The following is a 24,593-nucleotide window of genomic DNA, read 5'->3' as shown; positions in this document are numbered from 1 at the left end:
CTCACCAGAAGGAAACACCTTCTCAATTTTTATTCAATTTTTTCCCCAATTCAATATTTTTACTAATTTAACATTTTTTTTGCAAAATTTTCGAGATTAACCTGAGGCTTACTTCTCGTAAAGCTCATAAAGCAATTAATAACGTGATTTCAGTATCGATGACACATTTCAAAAGGGCGTAATATTGTATGTTTGGCCCTTTTGAAATGTTAGTCTTGATTTGAAAATTTTGAAAATATTGTTTTCGAAAAGATCGACAAATTTCACGAATGTTTCATATTTTAACATTGTAAATCGGACCATTAGTTGCTGAGATATCGACGTTAGAAAATGGTGGGTTGTTTGGAGAGACGTTGAAAACATCAATTTTCCTGTTTTTAAAAATTTGCATGGCAATATCTCAGCAACTAAAGGTCGAATCAATATAGTTCGAAAAAGCAAAATACAGAGAATTTTCTCAGCTTTTCGAAAATATTTTTTTCAAAAGTGGGCAAAAATGTGCACTAATTTTAAAAAAGATTAAAAACTTCGACTATTTTTAAAAAAAGTTACCTAAAAAGGGCTAAAACTTGAAAACGGTGCACTTTATCAAAATTTCACTCAGGTACTTTTTGATTGCAAATATGATTTTACATCGAAAAATGAAGTTTAAAAATTTGGCGACCAATATTTCGATTTTTTTTAAATCAGTATTGATTCAAAAATTCATAACTTGGTCAAAGACTAACTAATAGGCCGTCCCAAAAAAATGAAAAGTTGTCAAATCTTCGGTGCTCATCCCTAGAATGATAGATTAGGATGTCAGGAACAATGTTTTCATACAACAAAAAGTTCCCAAAAATGGTTTACAACACGCGCGCGGAGCTTGAATGAAAAAAGTGCATTTTTCGAGTATTTTTCAGAAATGCGCGTAACAATCATACTAAAGTCATTCAAATTTGGTCGCCTTGGGCTTCAAGTTATAGTTTAATGTCCCCTGAACAAATTCCTGTACAGACATAGTCCATAAAAGCTTGTGTTTGGGCTTGGCAGGGCGTTTTAGGGAGAAAAATTTGTACTTTTTAGCCAAAAATCACTCCCCAAAGCGAGCCAAAAAATTTTGCAGCCTAAACTAATGCATTCAGCTTATAGGAAATTTTACGGAGATCATTTGGCTTTTTTTTTACATTCAATTTATGTTCACGCAAAACCGAGATATGTGCATTTTAGTGAACAAAAAGTGACGAATTTTCAAAATTCTTGGTACATATATAACCGTTTTTAGCATAAAACATTGGCTACTATGATTACAAACGGGAAGGCATATATTTTGAATATTTTTATTTTGCTCGCTCAAAAACGATATTTGTTAATAACATTTCATGAAAAACATGAGATTTTCTCACAATGTGACGTAAACGACAAATAATCATAAATCAAAATTAATTTTATTAAAGTTCATATCTCCAAGCTGTGAACGTGATTTTTTTATGTATGTACATTCGAATGAAACAAATTCATTTATAAAAAACTTACTTTTCCAAAAAAAAGTTACCCATTAGAGCTTTATTTGTTCATATCGAGAAGAGCACAGAGCAGTACTTATAAATATGTCGTTTACGTCACATTGTGAGAAAATCTCATGTTTTTTCATGAAATGTTATTAACAAATATCGTTTTTGAGCGAGCAAAATAAAAATATTCAAAATATATGCCTTCCCGTTTGTAATCATAGTAGCCAATGTTTTATGCTAAAAACGCTTATATACCAAGAATTTTGAAAATTCGTAACTTTTTGTTCACTAAAATGCAAATATCTCGGCTTTGCGTGAACATAAATTGAATGTTAAAAAAGCAAAATGATCTCCGTAAAATTTCCTATAAGCTGAATGCAAGTTTTGGCTACAAAAATTTCTAACTCGTTTTGGGGAGTGATTTTTGAAATTTTTTGGCTAAAAGGTACAAATTTTTCTCCCTAAAACGCCCTGCAAATCCCAAACACAAGCTTTTATGGACTGTGTCTGTACAGGAATTTGTTCAGGGGACATTAAACTATAACTTGAAGCCCAAGGCGACCAAATTTGAATGACTTTAGTATGATTGTTACGCGCATTTCTGAAAAATACTCGAAAAATGCACTTTTTTCATTCAAGCTCCGCGCGCGAGTTGTAAACCATTTTTGGGATTTTATTGTTGTATGAAAACATTGTTCCTGATCCTAATCTATCATTCTAGGGGTGAGCACCGAAGATTTGACAGCTTTTCATTTTTTTGGGACGGCCTACTAACTAATGATGCAAAGTGGCTTCTTTGGAGCATACCGAAAGCACCATAAAAGTTTCAGCCGGATTAAAAAAACACTAAAATTAAAATAAATAAAAAAAATCGTACAGAACTGCTCATTTGCAACTTATTATGTCACTTTTTATCACTAAAAGTTTTTTTTTTATTTTAGAAAATTTCAAATATATTTTCGGGGACTAAAATTATTTAAAAAAACGAAAAAAAAAGAATTAAAGTTTTTTGTGGAACAAAAATTGCTCAAAACGACCTCCAAATGTGGGCAGTAAAGGGTTAAAAACGAATGACTGATTGTCGATCATTTCGTTGGACATGTTTCCCAAATTAGCCCCGTCGCGCCACGGTATGTTTGGTGACAGCTCGTGCTGTGAAAAATTTATGAAAACCCGACAAATGATGGAGGAAACTCATTAGTGCAGAAACGTGCTGTCGATTTGAGTGCGACGCTTCAATTTAATTGGAAATTTTTCGTTTCGGCTTAATATTGCAAGTCACTTTCTTTTCAAATCTTTATTTATAAATTTGAAATAAAAAAAACTGCAAACAATGCAACAAAAACGCCCCATAAATTTCCAGAACTCACTCCACTTTCCTTATCTCGTTCAATTTATTGACGTGCGATGTCGCCAACGACGCGTCTAATTGTGGTCATTGTTTGGGCCAATATTGCTTCCAACCAACCAGAACCGGTTCGGAACCGGTTTTTGTGTGGATCCCAGCAAGCGACACGCGCTACATTTGGCAGTCTTATCTCGTTTTTTTATCGGGACGTGTTGGGAAGGGGGAAAAGAGAGCAATTTGAGGAGCTTTGTTTGTTTAGGGGACAAAGCTTCAAACAGCTGATATTTTGATAATGTATTCTAGATTTGGTATTCTTCTTGCTTTCTGGGTGATTTATTAGGTTGAATCCAAATTTGATTAGTCGAGAAGTCTTATTTTACCTTTTAAACTTATCTTGATTTAAATTTGTTAGGGTTGTAAATCAACACAAGCAAAAATAAAAAAAAAATTGTCAAGATTCCAGTGTGACACTGTCCCAAGACACTGACCTACACCTTGAAAAGTGTAACTGTCGCAAACGTGTTAAGAAAACAAACAACAGTTCAACACTCTCCTTTTTATTGTATGGAAACAAGGGGTTCGTCCATAAATGATGATACCATTCACCAGTCAGAACGCTTCAATTAAATCCGACAACAATTGCTACCATCACTTCACAAACGACCACACTTTCTTGTGAAAGGAGGAGAAAGACACGACAAACAACACAATCGGTGGCGAAACGTGTCCAGAATATATCATTGTCACACCTTTTGCACCATTTGTGCTCAACACACATGAGCTTGTGAGACTTTGTATGGTGCCATGTCGGAAAATTTGCTTCCTTTTCGCAAAACTCTTAAAATAAACTTCGACATTAGTGTTGCATTGAAAAAAAACTTTCCCTGGCTGAGAACCGAACCAGAGCTCTTTGATTGACAACCTTGCTGTTGTTAAAAGTAATTCATAAAAAAAGTTCAAATAATGTGGGTAAGCAAACTTTTTTTCATAGGAAAATAACTTCTCTGTATTTCGGAGAATATCTGTCCTTTATACCAATAAAAAAAACTAACTTAGTTGACTCACTTTCCCATTTTTTCGCAATTTCCCCACGACATTTAATTAGCCTTGCCCTCTCGGTAATGCCACGTCAGCTCACCCTTCTGACACAACAAGAAGGTATTTATGGTGTAGCGCTACTGCTGCAGCTATAGAATACGGTGTGAAATTCTAGTTAACATCGACCTTGACAGTAACAAACCCGCACACACACACATGCTCAAACTTGGAGTGCTTTTTTTTGCATCACGGCGCTCGAAAGAAAAACGCTTCCCAAAATAGAAAGTGTCCCTTTTGAGGCAGCAACCACCGCCATGAGTGTCACACACGTTCGCACAGCACAAAATGCAATTTTTTGCGGCACTCACACAGAGGGAAAGAATCGTCAGTGGTGTGATCTCTTGGCGTGAAGACGGTTTGGAGTACAGTACAAGCCCGTTGGATTGGTGCATTGAAACTTAACATGCAAAAATGAGAACAAAAAGAAGTACAGTGTTGCCATTTTTGCTGTAATGTTGATTGCAGAGTTGCCAGTTTTTAGTATTTTCAAATATTTTGTTTTAACTTTATTTGTCAATTTTATTAAATGTTTCAAGTAAAAAATGTAATGAAAACATTCGTTTAAATAACAATTGCACAACACAACGTGCGTCGAGTGGGTACGACAGCAAAGCCAATGTGTACTCTCGTATGAGTGTGTGATTCTGGCACCGATTGACCTCGCACACGACGACGACAATGGTCGAATGTCAATGGCAGAACGAGGTTTCTGCACTCCGCTCTGGAAAAAAGCACTCAAGGGCAACAACTCGTGCAGTACAGATGCGATACGTTACTTGGGATTCCAATATTTGGAATGAATTTGTTCCTTTTTGAACTGAAAAGCATCGTCAATAAAAATCTGTCATTTACTCAAATAAACTGCGATCGAACTAGCAAATCCGCTCTGTTTGCGAAAAAGTTTGTCACACCCCTGAAACAATAAAATAACAGCGAACAAATCGGAACTTACCTCGATACTTGGGAACGAACTGCTGGATGTCGCTAGGAATGTTTTGGTAGAACTCTAGTTCACGCAGGTTCAACGGTTTGATGACGGTGCTCTGGTTCAACAGCAGCAGGCGCGTGTGGCCGCCGACCTGGGATGATAAGTAATTATAAGGAAAACATAAGTATTATTTTAGATTCAGGATTTTTTGTTAACTCAACCCTTTCAAGCCTAAAGCATGAACAGGGTTAAAGTAATGTTTAAGAAATTTACCAAAGTCCAAAGTCAAAGTGTCGATTTAGAACCCAATAATGTTTAAATTATTCTAATTAGCGAAAATTATTATATATTATTTATTCGAAGCAGTAATCGATAATAACGAGGATTTTCATATAATTTTAGATTCGAATTTGAATGACGATGTCAAAATTCAAAAATTTCACTTCGGATAATGATTATGATAATTTTTGATAGTTGATCTAAACTACTCTCAAGTGATTTAGAATTTTAAAATCTAAGATGGCGGCCAAAATGGCGGTAATTAAATATTGAAAAAATGCATTTTTTAATTGTATTAGGCAATCAACCATACAAATTTGAATAAAATGGGATTTTTTTTTGTCGTGATTCGGTTATTTGAAATCCCATAAAAACTTCGGATAATCGAAATTTCGTATATTCGAGGCTTCGGATAATCGAGTCTGGACTGTAACACTTTCTAAATTGGTGAGAAGTTAGTTTAAATTGCATAATTTTTGACGATGAACATCCTAAGTTTAGGTGCAAAAGACATCCTGATCCGTTTTCCCGTACATTCAATTTGATAGGATTTTTTTTGTATTTCGTAAATAAAAAAATCTGGCAACGCTCTCACGAGCTATCACCACTCATTTCAAAGAAAATTACTGTAAAATGTGCCGATGGACATAAAATCGAAAGCAAATTGATAATTTTATTAATTTCAGGCCATCAATAATTTGAAAAAAAATCCAAGGGGAAATATACCCATTTTAATCACTCTAAGCCGTTCGACTAATTCTCATCACTTTTGCCGTTTTTCGCAATTAAATCGACACTCTCGACTCACTTTTATTTGATCTATTTATTACTTTGGAACAGTCAAAAACACTTTATGAAGGCTGTAATTCATGTTCAAAGTGCTGATAGGCCGATAATAGAAATAGGCTTAAAAAGAGTAGTTCCCCTTCATTTTAGTTCGACAATGCTTTTTAAGGGTTTACATGTAGAAAATCAAAAAAAAAAATATTTTATTGAAAATTTATTGAATCCACAAACAATATGATATTTCATGATTAAACTGAGTTACAGACGATTTAAGCTCAAAATTTGTCCATGCGCAAAGCGAACTATCAAACTTTCTGAGCGTTTTTCTCTAAACACCGAGTTGATTTACGGGTGCCACGATATCTCGATATGGGATGGACCAAATTGGCTGAAATTTGGCTTGAAAACTCTTAAGACGTATCCCGTGTGCATGACGAAGCCCAATTTTGAAATTTCGTTTTTTTTAAATACATAAACCAAAAACTGGCGATTTTTTATATGAAAAACAATAAAATTTATCTTTTTTTAAAACGAACTTTTTGAAAATCGGCCTTTGTCATGGACACAGAACCATTTTAACGAGTCTTCACCAGAATTTTGATCCGATTTGGTCAAAGCAGTGTTGAGATATCATGGCACCCGTTTTTTTAAACTGCTAACTTCAAATAGCTATATCTCGGCAATGATACATCCAAATGTTTTCAAATTTGTTTTGTTAATTGATGAAAATGTATATTTTAATGCCCTGAAAACAGATCTCAAAAAAACTTTAAGGGTATGTTCACAAGTCCACTCTCTGACTTTTTTGCCGATTTATATGTATGTAACCCCTTAAGTATTCTCTCGTTCTAAAATTTGTTCAAAAAATTAGGGGGCAAAATACTAAATGTTGTAAATATTCATTTAAAAACGTTACTTAATCCACCATTAGGTGGTTGGTGCCTTCCTCACATTTTTAGTGTAATGCTAGGTAATATCTGAGATCCGGCCTCCAAAAAGTTTATGAATAACACTTAAGTGCTTATAACTTTTGAATGGGTTGTCAGATCTGCAATCTGCTGATTTCGTTGGAAAGGTATTTTAATTACTTACCCAACGACAAGTCGCATGATAGATCCGGACAATGTTTTCATCGAAATATATGAGATCCGGCCTCTAAAAAGTTCATAAATAACACTTAAGTGCTTATAACTTTTGATAGGGTTGTCAGATCTTCAATCTTTTGAACTCGTTGAAAAGGTCTTTCGAATACCACCATCTTACAAAAACCACAATTTTTACAATCTTCCGGACTTTTGTTAAATTCGTTTTTTTTAGCATAACTTTTGAAGTACTTAACTAAACTTTATCATTTTCAATAGCGACTTATGAGACACCAAGACGGATCAAATGAGACATAAACGGTCCAAATCGGGTCAGCCAGTGCCGAGATAACCCAGTGTAATTTTTTTATCAACATCCCACCACACACACAGAAATTTGCTCAAAATTTGATTCTGAGTCGATATGTATACATGAAGGTGGGTCTAGAAGGCCAAATTAGGAATTTCGTTTTTCGAGTGATTTTATAGCCTTTCCTCAGTAAGGTGAGGAAGGCAAAAACTTGTACAATTGATTTAAAATTATTTATAATGCATCGCAAAACAATTTTTGCGACCTCGACCAAGGGTTGCCAGATTGCCATATTTTCAAAATGCCCCACAGGATAAAGATAAACCAAATTCTGTTACAGATTTCGTCAAATTTTACCAGATTTTCAATTTTCTGCCGATTTTGAATAAATTTGTGAAAAAAAACGTAAAAATCACAACATTTCTTTCTCAAGGTTATGATGTTCAAAATTTATCATGTCTAAATAAATTAAATTATGGACTTAACGTGGCTAATAAAAAAAAATCTAAACAAATAAAATCCATCCGCCACTGGTGCATTTTACTTGCCTGATTTTTCCAGATTTTTTATTAGAACTTGGCCTGGCAACCCTCAAACCCTGCCTCGACCAGAGGCATCATTAAAACAAACAAAAAATGTACAATGCTTATTCACTGTCAAAAAATTACATAATTATAAAAAAGTCGTAAGCAATACAATTTTACTACTACAGTTCCAGAGTTTTTTTTAAATGTCCTATAAACATATAAAACACAATAGTATAAAGGACATAAAAAACTCTGGAGTTTAAAAGAAAATCAAACCTTTTCAAATGTCTGAAAGTGTCCGAAGTGCATAAAAAAGATTATTAAAAAAGCAATAGATTATAAGGAATTACGATGTTCGCTTTGTAACCTAATGGTCCTGGGTTCGGCTCCCATTGGCTCTCAACGAGAAAGTTTTGGACTCATAAAATTTTGAAATGAATGAAAAACATGAAGCTCACGGCGGAGTTCTCGAAATCCTGTCCTTTGGATTGGCAAGCAAAAATGCTCTCCACTTCACCGTGGAGCATTGGTAGCTTAGACTGAGCTTTAAATACACGTTTGAAAGCAAGTTGAATTTCAGGACTATACAAGATTGCAGAACCTCTCGAATTCCAAGCGAAGCTTACTTGAGGATACCGTGGAGATTTTCCCTTGTCCTGTTAAAAAAAGTAGAGCATCAACAATTCCCGTCTTCCAAATCTCATATCCTTGTCCCTATTTTTTTAAATGGACTTAATCCAGCTATATCATGTAAAATTTGCAATGCTATCACTCAGAATATGTTGTTTGATAATGTAATTCCTTTGCAAATATTTTACAACGTTTTTGTCATAATTTTTTTCAAAAAATACCGGATTTAATTTGTATGGGATTTTTAGATCTTCCCACTGACACTGCTATAGAAAATGTGACTTTTATCTCCGATAAGTGCATATTTCAAGGAATCAAAATGGTTCTAAACATTGTTGAATCTTCTTGTCATAAAGACAAAACGCTGGAAAAGATAACCCATAATCGACACTCTGATTGCAATCCTTCCACCAGACGTGCATCGGCACTCAATAGCACTTCACCACATTTTGAGATGATTGCCTTCGTAAACCGGCAGAGTGAATCTTTGCTCACTGTGCATCAAAACAAGCTTTAGTTCGATGCATTTTATAATCGTTGTTAACTATGCAATTTGGATTAGCAAAAAATTAATAGTGATTTGAATATCACACAAATTTCAAGTGCTAAATGTGCTATTTAGCACTCAAATAGCACTTAATCACTAAAACTACCGAATAAGTGAAGATAAAGATTTCGGTCGTTCAGAACCTCATAGTGCATTGAAAAAAACATACTTTAGGCACAAAACAAATTGATTTGGTGCCTTTTCCAAGCCATGGCCTTAGAAAAACTGTCAAGTGCTTTGGAGTGCCGATGCACGTCTGCCTTCCACACAACAAATTTCTACAACAACTCACCTGATTGTTGAGTGGATACAGCGCGATCTCGTCCTCGTCACTCTCCGTGTCATGTTGCTGGTGCTGATGATGGTGGTGGATACTATTGCTATTATGATGATGCGCGTGGTGATTGTGGTGCTGGTGGTGGGTCTGAAAACTCGGCGAACAACACTGCTCCGCCCCGACGCCACCTCCTTCGAGCGCACAGCTGGTCTGCACGACCCCGGAAAAGTGATGCGCGTTGGCGAGCTGCTGCTGGTGGTGATCCTTCAAGTACGGCGAGAGTTCGTTGGCGCTGCTTCGCCGTTTCGGCGTTAGGCAGAAGCTGGAAATGAGCGCCGACGAGTCAACGACAACGGGCGTCGAGCTTGGCTGTCTGAGCTGCTGCTGCTGCTGCTGCTGCTGAAGTTGTTGCTGGCCAAATTCTGCATGTTGCTGCTGCTGCTGTTGGCTACTGACGTTGTAAACAAAACTGTTTTGCTTCTGTTGCACACTATTGGAGACATGCTGAGTTGTAGTGCGTTCAGTATCTCCCATGCCCCAATGTCCCAGAAAATATACCATACCCTTGTGGCGAAATTTGTACCCTCGGTCGGCAACGTGTAACGATTTGTTGTAACGACGGTGGCGGTGGGGAAGGGTGTTTGTCTATGTCAGGCGGGGGCGTACCCGTTAGTACCACCGGCGGAAAGTGAAACCTGGCTGCTCGACTCACTAAACCACGTTGTTCGGCCTGCGGAGCCACCTTAACGAATTTTCCTATGCACTTGAGAACGAAATGTCCCGTCGGCTCTACCAGCCACTGACGATGGCACTGAACACTGTCCACCGCACTACTAGTCACGGTTAATGGTTCTGAAAAGAGAGAGAGAGAGAAAGAAAATGAAGAAGACAGTTAGTATCGAGAAGGTCATAAATATTAAAACACTCACACAGCATGCAACTAATTCAAATTTGACATTCCTTTGTGGACCATCATTCAGTGAGGTACTCCTGGATTTTAGCTCCTGAAAAGTGCTTAAAAAGTGCAAAAATGCCTCAGGGCAAGAAAAAGAGGCGGTCCTCACCAGCAGGATCGGCAGATTTGAAGAAGCTAAAGAATGCCGAAGCGCTACCTGCACAGCCAGGCAGTTTGAGCAAGGACGCTCAAAAATTGTCTGGAAACCAGTTCGCTACCCTCCCTGTGGACGTGAGCGAGAAGGAAGAATTTGAACGACGGGAAAAGTTGCCACCCATTTTTGTGAAAACATCGTCATCGGATTCGGTGCGAAAGTGGCTGACCGGATTTATCAAATCTGGTGCTTTACGAGCTTCCATTCGCTTGTGTGCTGATGGACTCAAAATTCTGCTACCTACCAGAAAGGATTACAACTACGTTCGGGATTTCCTGAACAACACAAAGATTGAATACTACAGCCATGACGATCCAGGTAAACGCCCCATGAAACAGGTCCTCCGAGGCCTGTATGACATGGATGTGAGTGTGCTGAAAGAAGAGCTCAAAACTCTTAAGTTGAACGTGATCGAAGTCTTCAAGATGACGAGACACAACAAGGACATCAAGTATCGTGATCAACTGTACCTGGTTCATCTCGAGAAAGGATCGACAACGCCGTCTGAGCTGAAAGCAGTTCGGGCAATTTTCAACATCATCGTGACTTGGGAACGTTATCGTCCAGTACACCGTGACGTGACACAGTGTTCGAATTGCTTGCAGTTTGGACATGGTGGAAGGAACTGTTTCATCAAGAGTCGTTGTGCAACCTGCGGAGGTGAGCACAAAACTCAAGCTTGCGAAACAATCAACGAGAACATCGAAGCCAAATGCTTCAATTGCGGCGGCGACCATTCGACCAAGAATCGAAGCTGCCCAAAACGTGCTGAGTTTGTAAAAATTCGGCAGCAAGCGACGACGAGGCACCAACCAAATCGCCGCAAAACACCACCAACTTTCACGGACGTGGATTTTCCTGCTTTGGCGTCACCTGGAGCGGGATCTGTTCGAGTGGTTCCAAATCTGCAGCCATTGCCGTTGAATCAGCGGCAAAGAGTTGCAGAGCATACAACACCTCCAGGCTTCAGTCAGCAACCGAGGGAAAACCAACCAACATCAACGGGTGAAGGTAGTAGTGACCTGTTTTCACCACAAGAACTTCTGAACATTTTCATCGAGATGACAACAACTCTGCGTGGGTGCAAAACTCGCCAGGAACAAGTAAGAACTCTTGGAGCATTCATCTTAAAATACAGTTCGTAGTTTACTCGTTCTAGTGATTTTGAATATTTCAATGGATTTATTTTTTTTAGTTTTAGGTTAGGATTAGTTGTTAAAGTGATTTTTTTTTCTTTTTTACCCAAATGTATTCAATTCAATGCAATAATGTAAAACAATTTGAAGCAAATAAATAAATGTGATCAGTTAATAATAAAACGAAAATACAACAAAGATGAAGAGCATTAGGCCATACCACTTATCATGTAAAAGAAATGTAATTATTATAAGAATGTTCAATAAAGACATATTTAATTAAATTAAATTAATTCAAATTTGAGTCAATCAATGCGAAACGAGACGCAACAGAACGCTTTCCGAAAGTGATCTCAGGAATGAGACCACGCACTTAACTCGGATTATGTGCCAAGATTGTCACGCAGCAGAGAGGGTAGTGAAATTTGCGGTTGGCTGATGCAATTTTCCCTTTTGGGAGATCAGAATTGTAGAATTTGATGCGATAGAAACAAAACAAAATCATTTTTTGAAACTGATTGGAGGTAGGGGGCCATCCATAAACCAAGTGATCACATTTTTGTAAATTTCACCCCCTCCTATCTCGTAGACAAAAAAAAAATCTTTTTTTTTGTATGGAGCGTGAAAACTCGCAAACCCTTTGCTGCTAGATCCTGTTTTACCTTAACCAATCTTAAAAATACCCTTATGAAGTAAAAGCACCTCAGCAAAAATATTACCTGAGAAAAATTCGCTTTTATTTGTCAACACGCGATATCTGAAACTTTTGGTTAAATTTGTCACGTTCAAAATGAAATTTTGTGAGTTGCTTTTTTAAATATTGAAATTTTGAAATCAAGACTTAGCTTCTGAAAGAACGCAAATAAAATTTACACTCAAGATTAACGTTTGAAAACGGCTTTATTTGACATATCTACAAACTAAGCCGTTTAAAAAAAAATGCAAAAATTGTCAGGAGCTTGTCAGTGATTAATTAAAAATTGTGATAATATTTTTATCGACATAAGCAAAAAATTTTACGTATTTTAAAGTTTTTGAAATTTGGAACCGGATTACTGAGATTTTGGCATTTTAATGTAGAGTACAGTGTAGAATTGAGTAATAACCAAAAAAAAACAATTTCCAATTTTCATTTCATTTTGTTGCTGTATTTGAGCAACCTGAGGTCAAATCTTCAAGGTTCGTTAGACAAATTTATAGATTTTCTGTAAAGTATTGCAGTAATTTCAAAACCAATTTTAATTTAATAACCAATTCAAATAGAAGCGAAATTTTGATCATGATTTAAAAAAAAACTGGCAACACTGCCAAATATTGTTTGGCCCTTGCTGGAATATAGCTCAAAACTTGTCTTTTTGAAATTCTTTAAAATAAGTAAAAAAAATCAAATTTTCAAAAATAATGTTTTACAGATATCGACTTTATGAGTTAAAATGTGAAAAGAAAAAAGGCATTTTATTAGAGTGCACCTTTTTATCTTCAGTTATTTATGCCTACAACTTTTGTATGGATGCTTCACAAATTATAACTTCAAGGACTGATTTCTATCTGATCTAAATACTCTTGAATTTTCCTCATCATATTATTTTAATTTTTAGAAACTTGACTTTTTTTCAGACAAATCACTCTTCACTTGTTTTAATTAACATTCTTGCCGGTCACACTATGTCACTCTAAACCATCTGCCTATTTTGGTCACTCTTCACAAATTACACATCCGAATTTCCCAACACCAACAAACAAGTCCATAAATCCTCACTAAACAGGATGCTGACCTCTGCTGTGGCGTTTTCGAGCGACGACGGGAAATGCAACACATCTGCCCCGAAAGAAAACTCAAAATCTTTGAAAAGTTTCATGTCATGCCACACTGCCACTAAAAACTGCCGACATAAATCAAAACGCCGCCAGTCGTCAGCAAAATTTTAATTGAGCCTTTGTCCAATTTACGACCTAACCGACCTCTTCCCCCTAATTTGGACAAGTTAGACTGGTTCAGACTAGCGTGTGTCTGCAAAATTGCCGACGATTCACTTTCGTTTCATGTGTCAACGCGCGCGCGCGTGCCCATGATAATTATCGCCAATGATCGTCTTCTTCTTCTGTTCTAGTTCGCGACGAGTTTCGTGTGGCACTGTTGGGTTCATGTGACTTGGCGCTGATCGGGATCACTCAGCAGGTTCCGCAGTCAAAACACAGCCGTCTTGGATGAGCCGAAAGCCAAACAAAAAACTTCTCTCTTCTATCGCCGTCGTTTTGGTTTCGAATTTCCTCCTTCTCAGGAATAAAACAGAAAAAAAGCCGCTGAAGAACTCACTTTGATAACTGGCGTAAATCCCCGACGCGGCAATCATTCGTGAGTCATGTTTCGCACGATGAACCGCGTGTTTTGAAACGACGACACAACACTACTTCTTCTTGTTCCTTCTACGGAAAAATGCACGGATCAAATTCAAGTGGACCCAGACTCGGCGACACTAGCCTTAGTAACACTCAAAAACGAAAAAAATAAATTCTCAACTCGAGAGTAAACTGCTAACTTGCACGTTTCCTTCCTTGGAGACTGCTCGCGAACGACTGAGAGCGGCCGAGCCGAAGATCGGAACTTTGAGGCGAATTTTGCGCGGCGACGACGATTCTCGCTAGAATTGGAGCGAAATGCGCAATACTCGCAGGCAACGCAGAGAGAGAGAGGGCGCGAGAGTAAGTCGCTCTCTTCTCTCTTGTTTTCGGTGGTAGAACGGGTCGAGCGCGTGTCGTCGCGCTTAGTGTCGGAGACCGACTTAAACCGCAAGTTCTGGTTTTGTTTGGATTTGCAGGAAAGTGCAATAAAATAAACAATTTACACAACCGCCGAGGCCTGGCAGCGTGCACTAGGATGGAAGTCACCTTAAACCTGGGGGGCGTTTCGGAATCCGTGTTGCCGTGCGGACACACTTCCAGGTAGTGATGGAAAGATTTGGAAATGAGTTTGTGAGCGGGAAAATGCTTGATTGTTTCCATGGAGACGCGAGGTGGTTGAGGAGGTTTTTCGGTGGGTTGGTTGAAGAACCATGCGGCTCCACATTTGCTGTCACACTTCTTTGGATTTTCTTATTTTTTTTTTTGCTATTTTTGTACATTTCGTTTAAGATGTAGGGGAAATATACCCTTTCTCATCAAACACCTATCTTCGTCATAGCTCCAAAAATACTATTTAAAATAAACTTACCAGCAACGGCACCGCCTCGAGTTAGCACGCAAATTTATGCCATTTACTGGCCCAAAAGATCAAATTTAATGCACTTTTGATCATAATTTGTATTTTGCGAGACCATTTCTCACCATTTTGGTGGCACACACATCCACACGCAAGATGAGAGGTGAACTGCTTAACGAAAGTCGCCATCAATATCTTTTCACTTGCGCTAACGATTTAAAAGCGCTAAGATATAAAATTGCTTCCAATTACCGGCAACATATTCTTTTGCACATTCTTTAGTCACTCACTGGAAAAATAATTCCGAAACATGTAAATAATTAGCAAGCGTCATCCATAAAACAAACACGTTAAGTCTTTTGACGTTTCAATTTTGACTACCCATTCCAATCGAAGGCTGAAGAAAACCGAGCGAGAAGCGAAGGCAAATAAAGAACAAAGGGTGGCCACCAACACCACCATCATGCTGGTGCAGCGCCTGTTGGAGTAAGCCAGTGATGCCAGGAAATTTTCTCTATAATTGCTACTTTTCGTGAGTGTTCGCTTAAAATTTCATCAATTTTGGCAGCACTAAGCAGACCCAAAAGAGCACTGGAAGAAAAAAAAGAACTATGCTGAAAATAGAAAAATGGGCGTGGCCCAATGCACTAGACTGATTAGAATGCATTTGGGAAATATATTTTTTTAATGCTTGTAAAAGAAAAAGCATAAATTTTAATAAAAGTGAAAATAAACAGAAATGTTCACAAAAAGTTGCTCTACTCGTTGGTGTACGTAGTTTTAGTAAATTTCAAGGAACACTCCAGATTATCCAGCATCATTCAAACACGACCGCTTATTAGGCTTAAAATGGGTATATTTCCCCTACATCGATTTCATAGGACCGTAAGTTTGCAGCTGATCAATCTATGTTTTCGTAAATCGACTTTCCACTGTATGATTTAGATGAAACTTTTTCCGTCGATTCCTTATGTCAAATAAGCCATTTTGCAACATTGGTTTCTACATAAATGTCTCTATACACACTAGGGAGCTGTCAAATGTCAAATTAGGAGGGATTCTGTTCTGTTCGATCTTGGGTAAAGTTAAAGCTTTTTATTTTATTATTAAGACTTTTCAGGACAGATTTTAGTGGATCGAAAGTTCCAACTTCTAAGCTATATTGTAAGACGGGCCTTTTTCATTTTGCACATTTAATAAAATTAAACTCGACAAGATTCTTAAAAAAATGGGAAATAAAATTAAAAAAAAGGGTATCTGAAAATATATACCTGTACATTTTTTAATAGGTGCAATAAACAAATATATTGAGTGTATCTCTTTCACCACGGGATTGAAACACGTCTGAAAAAACTGTATCATTTTCTCCTTCAATACGGTGGCACCACGTGGTGGTAGCTGCCCTGTTTATTACACTGTGAAATTATCCATGGCTAGTCCAAGGAACCAAAAGGTGACAACAACATGTTCGTCCAAAAGGGGTGCTGCAAAAAAAAAAAAAAACTTGCACGCAGAACACAGAACATATGATTTTGTATTTTTATTAATTAATGAATATTTTGAAAAAAAAAATACAGAAGAATTTCCGATACAACACATAAAGTATTTTGTGATGCCTTTGTTGAAAAAAAAAATTAATATTATGCTTGAAATACATTTTTTTGCACTTTTTTCCCCTTTTAAATTGGCAAATTCACATAAAACTAGTCAAACTTCTAACTCAAAAATTAGCATAAATTGTAAGGACTGCTTTCGGCTATCAAAAATTGATTGTAATTTTTTTATGTCGAATTCCGTTTAGAAGCTCGGGTAGGTTTAAGGGTGGATTTTCATGGATTTTTCGACGACCGACATCGAAAGTGGCTTTCGATGCTCGTGGTCAAATTTGGTCGAAAACTCATATTTTTCGACCAAGTTAAGTGGTAAAATAGTTTAGATTGATTGTTCATGGCAGTACGAACAATAAAAACAAATACTAATTGCCGGAAAGCCCCGAAAATGTGATTTTCCGACATTTGATTTTCGATGCACGAGCATCGTAAGATGACCGACATCGAAAGCATAGTCACTACCATGCTTTGCTAAAATGTCAGTGCATCGTAGTTCGATGCCTGTCCTGTCAGCCATATTGCTGCCGCGACACCATGGACACAAACCAAATAACGCTGTGAAATATTTCCGTGAATATTTCAAGCAGGCAAGCGTTTCAAGCGTTTTGTGGCAAACACATGAGATTTTTCCGATGCCAAAATGGCAACAATGGAATCGGCTGATGTTGATGTCGACAAAGTTTTGAAAAGAGGCGATAGGCTACCTCAAATTATTTTAAAGTGGGTTTTTACGTTTTCAAATAACAAGAAAGAATTTTGATTTTATTTCACAGCATGAAATGTATGTCATTCAAGGAAAATGTTGATTGCCACCTATGATACGAGTGTTTCCCATAAACATAGAACATTTTTAAACAGTACGCTAGATCAAAGTGTGTACGGTTTACCATGCACGGAAAGTTGAAAACATGGAAAAAAATAGATTTTTTTTCATATTTATTTTTATGGAATAAATATTTGATAATTGCATCATAGTTCTGGCTGAAGGTTAGAAGAGTGGGAGAAATTAAGAAGAAAAGCAAGTAAAGAAAAAAAAATAAAGAAATAAAGAAATAAAGTAATAAAGAAGTAAAGAAATAAAGAAATAAAGAAATAAAGAAATAAAGAAATAAAGAAATAAAGAAATAAAGAAATAAAGAAATAAAGAAATAAAGAAATAAAGAAATAAAGAAATAAAGAAATAAAGAAATAAAGAAATAAAGAAATAAAGAAATAAAGAAATAAAGAAATAAAGAAATAAAGAAATAAAGAAATAAAGAAATAAAGAAATAAAGAAATAAAGAAATAAAGAAATAAAGAAATAAAGAAATAAAGAAATAAAGAAATAAAGAAATAAAGAAATAAAGAAATAAAGAAATAAAGAAATAAAGAAATAAAGAAATAAAGAAATAAAGAAATAAAGAAATAAAGAAATAAAGAAATAAAGAAATAAAGAAATAAAGAAATAAAGAAATAAATAAATAAAGAAATAAAGAAATAAAGAAATAAAGAAATAAAGAAATAAAGAAATAAAGAAATAAAGAAATAAAGAAATAAAGAAATAATGAAATAAAGAAATAAAGAAATAAAGAAATAAAGAAATAAAGAAATAAAGAAATAAAGAAATAAAGAAATAAAGAAATAAAGAAATAAAGAAATAAAGAAATAAAGAAATAAAGAAATAAAGAAATAAAGAAATAAAGAAATAAAGAAATAAAGAAATAAAGAAATAAAGAAATAAAGAAATAAAGAAATAAAGAAATAAAGAAATAAAGAAATAAAGAAATAAAGAAATTAAGAAATTAAGAAATTAAGAAATTAAGAAATTAAGAAATTAAGAAATTAAGAAATTAAGAAATTAAGAAATTAAGAAATTAAGAAATTAAGAAATTAAGAAATTAAGAAATTAAGAAATTAAGAAATTAAGAAATTAAGAAATTAAAAAATTAAGAAATTAAGAAATTAAGAAATTCAGAAATTCAGAAATTCAGAAATTCAGAAATTCAGAAATTCAGAAATTCAGAAATTCAGAAATTCAGAAATTCAGAAATTCAGAAATTCAGAAATTCAGAAATTAAGAAAGAATTTCAGAATTTCTCAATTTCTAAATTTCTTAATTTCATATTTTCAGAATTTCTTAATTTCATAATTTAAGAAATTCAGAATTTCAGAATTTCAGTATTTCAGTATTTCAGAATTTCAGGATTTCTGAATTTCTGAATTTCTGAATTTCTGAATTTCTGAATTTCTGAATATCTGAATTTCTAAATTTCTAAATTTCTGAATTTCTGAATTTCTGAATTTCTGAATTTCTGAATTTCTGAATTTCTGAATGTCTGAATTTCTGAATTTCTGAATTTCTGAATTTCTGAATGTCTGAATTTCTAAATTTCTGAATTTCTGCATTTCTGAATTTCTGAATTCCTGAATTTCTGAATTTCTGAATGTCTGAATTTCTGAATTTCTGAATTTCTGAATTTCTGAATTTCTGAATTTCTGAATTTCTGAATTTCTGAATTTCTGAATTTCTGAATTTCTGAATTTCTGAATTTCTGAATTTCTGAATTTCCGAATTTCTGAATTTCTGAATTTCTGAATTTCTGAATTTCTGAATTTCTGAATTTCTGAATTTCTGAATTTCTGAATTTCTAAATTTCTGAATTTCTAAATTTCTGAATTTCTGAATTTCTGAATTTCTGAATTTCAGAATTTCTGAATTTCAGAATTTCAGAATTTCAGAATTTCAGAATTTCAGAATTTCAGAATTTCAGAATTTCAGAATTTCTGAATTTCAGAATTTCAGAATTTCATAATTTCAGAATTTCAGAATTTCATAATTTCAGAATTTCTGAATTTCAGAATTTCAGAATTTCATAATTTCAGAATTTCAGAATTTCAGAATTTCAGAATTTCGGAATTTCGGAATTTCAGAATTTCAGAATTTCAGAATTTCAGAATTTCAGAATTTCAGAATTTCAGAATTTCAGAATTTCAGAATTTCAGAATTTCAGAATTTCAGAATTTCAGAATTTCAGAATTTCAGAATTTCAGAATTTCAGAATTTCAGAATTTCTGAATTTCTGAATTTCTGAATTTCTGAATTTCTGAATTTCTGAATTTCTGTATTTCTGAATTTCTGAATTTCTGAATTTCTGAATTTCTGAATTTCTGAATTTCTGAATTTCTGAATTTCTGAATTTCTGAATTTCTGAATTTCTGAATTTCTGAATTTCTGAATTTCTGAATTTCTGAATTTCTGAATTTCTGAATTTCTGATTTTCTGAATTTCTGAATTTCTGAATTCCTGAATTTCTGAATTTTTTTGTTGTGCTCTTCTAAATGCTGCCAAACATTGTTAATATTAATATTATTTTGTTCTATCCGGAAATAAATTTTGAATGGTTCTAAATTAAAAGTTCTCCTGCATTTGTCTAAAATTTTTATCTTTGGTTTTTCCGTGCACGTGTTGCTTTGTGTTGACGTTTCCCCAAGCGTTTCTCTCCCATTTTCTACCGTTCCACAGTGGGCGAAATGGTACCCAAAATCGGACTTAATTGAACGCGGCTGGTTCCCTGGTATGAAAAATAGTGTTTCTTATGTAAAAAAATCCGCCAAACATTGTTAATATTAATATTATTTTGTTCTATCCGGAAATAAATTTTGAATGGTTCTAAATTAAAAGTTCTCCTGCATTTGTCTAAAATTTTTATCTTTGGTTTTTCCGTGCACGTGTTGCTTTGTGTTGACGTTTCCCCAAGCGTTTCTCTCCCATTTTCTACCGTTCCACAGTGGGCGAAATGGTACCCAAAATCGGACTTAATTGAACGCGGCTGGTTCCCTGGTATGAAAAATAGTGTTTCTTATGTAAAAAAATCCGGGGAATCGATTGGTGATGGTTTCATCCACCGCACGAAACGGCAAAGGGTCCATTTTGCCCCAATTCCCCATTTTTTAACATTTTTTTCTTGAAAATCGGTCTGTATTTAGAGCGAAGGCTTTATGCGGCCATCCAAAATGCACTTAACTTATGTGAAAATGTCCCAGGAATCCAGTAAAAATAACCACTTGCACCGCAAATACCATCTAGGGTCCATTTAACCCCAATTCCGCTATAAAAGCATTTTTGGCCATTTTCAAATGTTAGATCAGATTTTACAAATCTGAAAATATTTTTATCGTAAAGATCAGACAATTTTACATAAGAATGACGATTTGCACTTGATTGTTTGACACATTTATGTTGATAAAAATAAAAATTATGTAAAAGGCAGTTTATTCTGCGTTTGGGAAAATTGGCCCAAAACTGATTCTTCAATCTTTTTATTTAGTTTAATTTCTATATCAACATAAATGTGTCAAACAATCAAGTGCAAATCGTCATTCTTATGTAAAATTGTCTGATCTTTACGATAAAAATATTTTCAGATTTGTAAAATCTGACCTAACATTTGAAAATGGCCAAAAATGCTTTTATAGCGGAATTGGGGTTAAATGGACCCTAGATGGTATTTGCGGTGCAAGTGGTTATTTTCACTGGATTCCTGGGACATTTTCACATAAGTTAAGTGCATTTTGGATGGCCGCATAAAGCCTTCGCTCTAAATACAGACCGATTTTCAAGAAAAAATGTTAAAAAATGGGGAATTGGGGCAAAATGGACCCTTTGCCGTTTCGTGCGGTGGATGAAACCATCACCAATCGATTCCCCGGATTTTTTTACATAAGAAACACTATTTTTCATACCAGGGAACCAGCCGCGTTCAATTAAGTCCGATTTTGGGTACCATTTCGCCCACTGTGCGTTCCTTCTTGAAACGCTTGCGGGAAAAATGGCGGTCTGCCCGTTATTTAGGTTTGAGTCATAGCTAAGTCATAACGCCATCCAAGAGCATCGTAAAAATTTCGATGCTCGTGCTTACGATGTCGTTGCATGATCCATGAAAATCCAGCCTAAGAAAGTTGAAAATAGAAATTTAGATTGAAAAAAGTGAAGCCTATCTTTTATTGATATCTCAGTATTTTTTTTCAGATCAAGCCTAACATTCCAAAAGGGATTAAAAACAAGGATTTTCAAATGTAAGACTCGTTTAAAAAAAATGTTTTTTTGCTGGGGTGCTTTGTCTTTACGACATATGTAAAAAATGCTAATATTTCAGATTAAAAAAAATACTTTAAATGCCTAAAACTGTATTGCAAACTTGATGATGTGGCAACTTGAACTGTGTTTCATTTACTATTGAACATATCTTATTTTTTTATTCTAGTATTTGTTTACTCTAGTATCAGATTTTTGATGACTAAGGCCCCTAAATAGATAGAAAAACATATAAATAAAATTGGGTAAGACCAATGCAAATTTTATTTCATGTTTTTGTCTCTTCCCCTTTAAAATTTCATCATCAAGGGTTAAACCAAATTTTGCTCACAATTAAAAATTTAATCACAAAAACCGGTGGCAAATTATTAAAAAAAAAGAATTAAAAAAAGTTTATTTCTGTACATTGAATGTACTACATTCAATCAAATTGGGAATTCTAGGCTACCCACAATTTTTTAATTTTGGGACTCATTAATATTTTGCTAATTTGTAACAATGGCATAACTTCTATAATGTAAAAGGAATTCACCATAAATTTTGAATTTAAGGCTTGGCATAATAGCTTCTTTTGACATAGGAAATGCATGGAAAAAGTTTTATCCAAATACACAATAAAAAATCTAAAAAAAAGGTAATATTTTGCGTCGCAATTTTCACAATATGAGTTGTTTATTCGATTTTTTCAGCAACTGGGAAATACAAACCAATTTTCTATATAATGTGGTTCAGTTTACAGAAACATTTAAAAATAGTATTCATAAATAAGAATTGAAGAAATGCAGAAATTTCCAAACATGTGATATCAGAGTAGAAAAGGGTTGTTGTTAGATCACAAAATAAATAATTTCAGTTATATTAACAGTATATTAACAGTAATAACAACAATGTTTTAGTCCTTAATTTTAACAATATATAATAAAAATCAAGTTGCATTGATGTAAATACTTTTTTTGCAATTCCGTCGTGAAACTTCTTACTTTTCCTGTCATTTTGAACGACAAAATAGCCTACTTTTCTGTACCAAAAATAACAGAATCGAATAGCAACACTTTTCAAAATAAATGCTGAAAAGTTCTACTTTTCAGCACTCAAATGGGTGCTGAAAAGTTGAACTTTTCAGCACTTATTTCGAAAAGTAACACTTTTTAACATTTATTTGATTTAAACGATTGATTGACAAAATACATGAAAATTTGACATAAAATTTCACTCAGCGTGTGTTTTTCGGAATTGCAAAAAATGTTGTATGGAACTCGTTGCAAAACTTGATTTTTTCAGCACTCTTCGTATTTATCCAACTCGGTGAACCTCGTTGGATAAATGTACGACTCGTGCTGAAAAAATCCTCTTTTTGCAACTTGTTGCATAAACTACTATTTTGCGACTGTGATTGTGACAACTTGATTTTCTCTCGATAGCCAAACTTTCAGTTACATACCCACCTAAATTCAACGAGCCCAATTTATGACGGCTAAATTACCCTTATTGACTAGCTTCCCACACTGTTTTTCTTTCATCAATGCTCGACGATTTCATTGATGCACTGAGTTCACATCAACAGCAGAAATCCGTGACGTGTCCACGACTTGCCGTCAATGAACGAACGAAGTGTTCGATATACAACACACTGAAGAACCTTAGTACATCCCACGCAAACATACAGCCAGCACAACGTAGTTTAACCGAAGCACTTGAACTATTTTTGATCGACGTTTTGCTTCTTTTTTTTCTACACAAACGCAACCGCACACTTTTTAAGCTGGTGTAGGTTCACGTCGACACATTTCCCGCGTATTAATGCGCACTTTGCACTACTTTGCCAAGTCCTCGTTAGTCGCAGATAACGAAGTCAAATTCTTTCGCCTGTTATGGCATAGATAGTTGGACGCTCTATATTTGTACGTGACTTTTCCACTCGAGTACTGACACGCTGAAAGCAAAAACAAAAAAAAATCCCGAGAGCAATGATTAAGAATAGTTCCCGGTTCCGTTTGCCACAAAGTAGTACGAGTCTAATCCTTACAACTTATAGAACAAAGCGACGTCGCTGAGTTGAACTCTAACGCGTTTAATGAGCGAAAAACGGCAAACTGTCCGTATTGAATACCGCTATCTAACCTTCCTGGTGGAGACAAAGAACAGTAGTAACTCGCTACTGATTCGATTAATGGGCAGTTCAGGGTAGATTAGCAGAGCTAAAGTAGCTCAGAAAATCGCCTCATCTAAAGTGGTAGGTTAATGCTGGCTGAATCAGCAGCCGATGCCTTCCTTCCTCGGGGAAGTCATTTGAGAGTGGGAAATGTCCGTCAACAACTAGCTAATGATGCTTGGTGATGCTCGGTGATGCTGACGATGTTACTATTTGTCAGACCGAATGGCAACAGTTGCTTTAGGTTGTAGAGGTTATGACGTTACAACCCGAACTAATTTTAAATGAAAATGCTCAAACTAGGTACTGCCAAGATTCTTTACGATCAAAGCTACTTGCTGCTATCAAAGACGTATAGAGCTATCTACGTGCGTATGTATTGCGTGTACGTACACGAAAAAAAGTGAGGTTAAATTTTGTGCGTACGCGAAACGTCATAAAGCTCTATAAGTTGTAACTGTGCGAATGTCAGTTTTACGTTTAAAACTATTCTTAGAGAAATCATACATGTTATACGAGATAACCATAAATAAACAGAATAAAAGCTATACGTAGAATCTATACGTAGCTATAATTTGGTGAGTCTATCCCTCATCAAGATGTACATTATTCTTAGTAGCATCTCAAAGCTGTTCCTGATTTTTTCTTCAGCAGGCTCTAGGGGAGAGGGCATCATGTCACATGCAAAAAGAAAACCAGAAGATGTTGTAATCCCCGTCCTGCGAGATAACGATGGTAATAAAAGAGAAGCAATGTGCAATTACACAGGATTCTCTTTCATCGACCGAAAGGCTTATTGCTCAGTGCTGCTTCTTGTCAAGAAGCTAGGGAAGAGGTAGAGTCTCTTTCATTAAAAACAAACTATTTTTATGTGGAGCCTTTCATCTTAAATCAATAAAAATATAATTAATTTCTTCGAAATAGAGAAATAGATAGGCTGGAAAAAATAAGTTTCAATAAAAAGATCCTAGAGATCTCATTAAAATTACAACAACAAAATATATATAA

At 35.1% G+C, this 24,593-nt stretch overlaps 1 protein-coding gene across 1 annotated transcript in view; it reads right to left on the bottom strand.

Moving 5' to 3' along the window:
* The window catches only part of LOC120415269 (uncharacterized), a 47,306-nt gene extending 33,171 nt beyond the window's left edge, over window positions 1–14,135 (bottom strand). The window contains exons 1-4 of the mRNA XM_039576734.2: window positions 13,868–14,135; window positions 9,869–10,157; window positions 9,321–9,795; window positions 4,892–5,018 (exon numbers count right to left, since the gene is read on the bottom strand). Coding sequence (XP_039432668.1) covers window positions 4,892–5,018; window positions 9,321–9,795; window positions 9,869–10,157; window positions 13,868–13,904 — 928 coding nt within the window. The 5' untranslated portion in view covers window positions 13,905–14,135. The remainder of the gene's footprint in view (window positions 1–4,891; window positions 5,019–9,320; window positions 9,796–9,868; window positions 10,158–13,867) is intronic.
* Between the last annotated feature and the right edge of the window lie 10,458 nt (window positions 14,136–24,593).

This window comes from Culex pipiens, chromosome 2, assembly GCF_016801865.2.
Source record: "Culex pipiens pallens isolate TS chromosome 2, TS_CPP_V2, whole genome shotgun sequence".
Lineage (NCBI taxonomy): Eukaryota > Metazoa > Arthropoda > Insecta > Diptera > Culicidae > Culex > Culex pipiens.
This window is presented reverse-complemented; position numbering and strand designations above follow the sequence as displayed.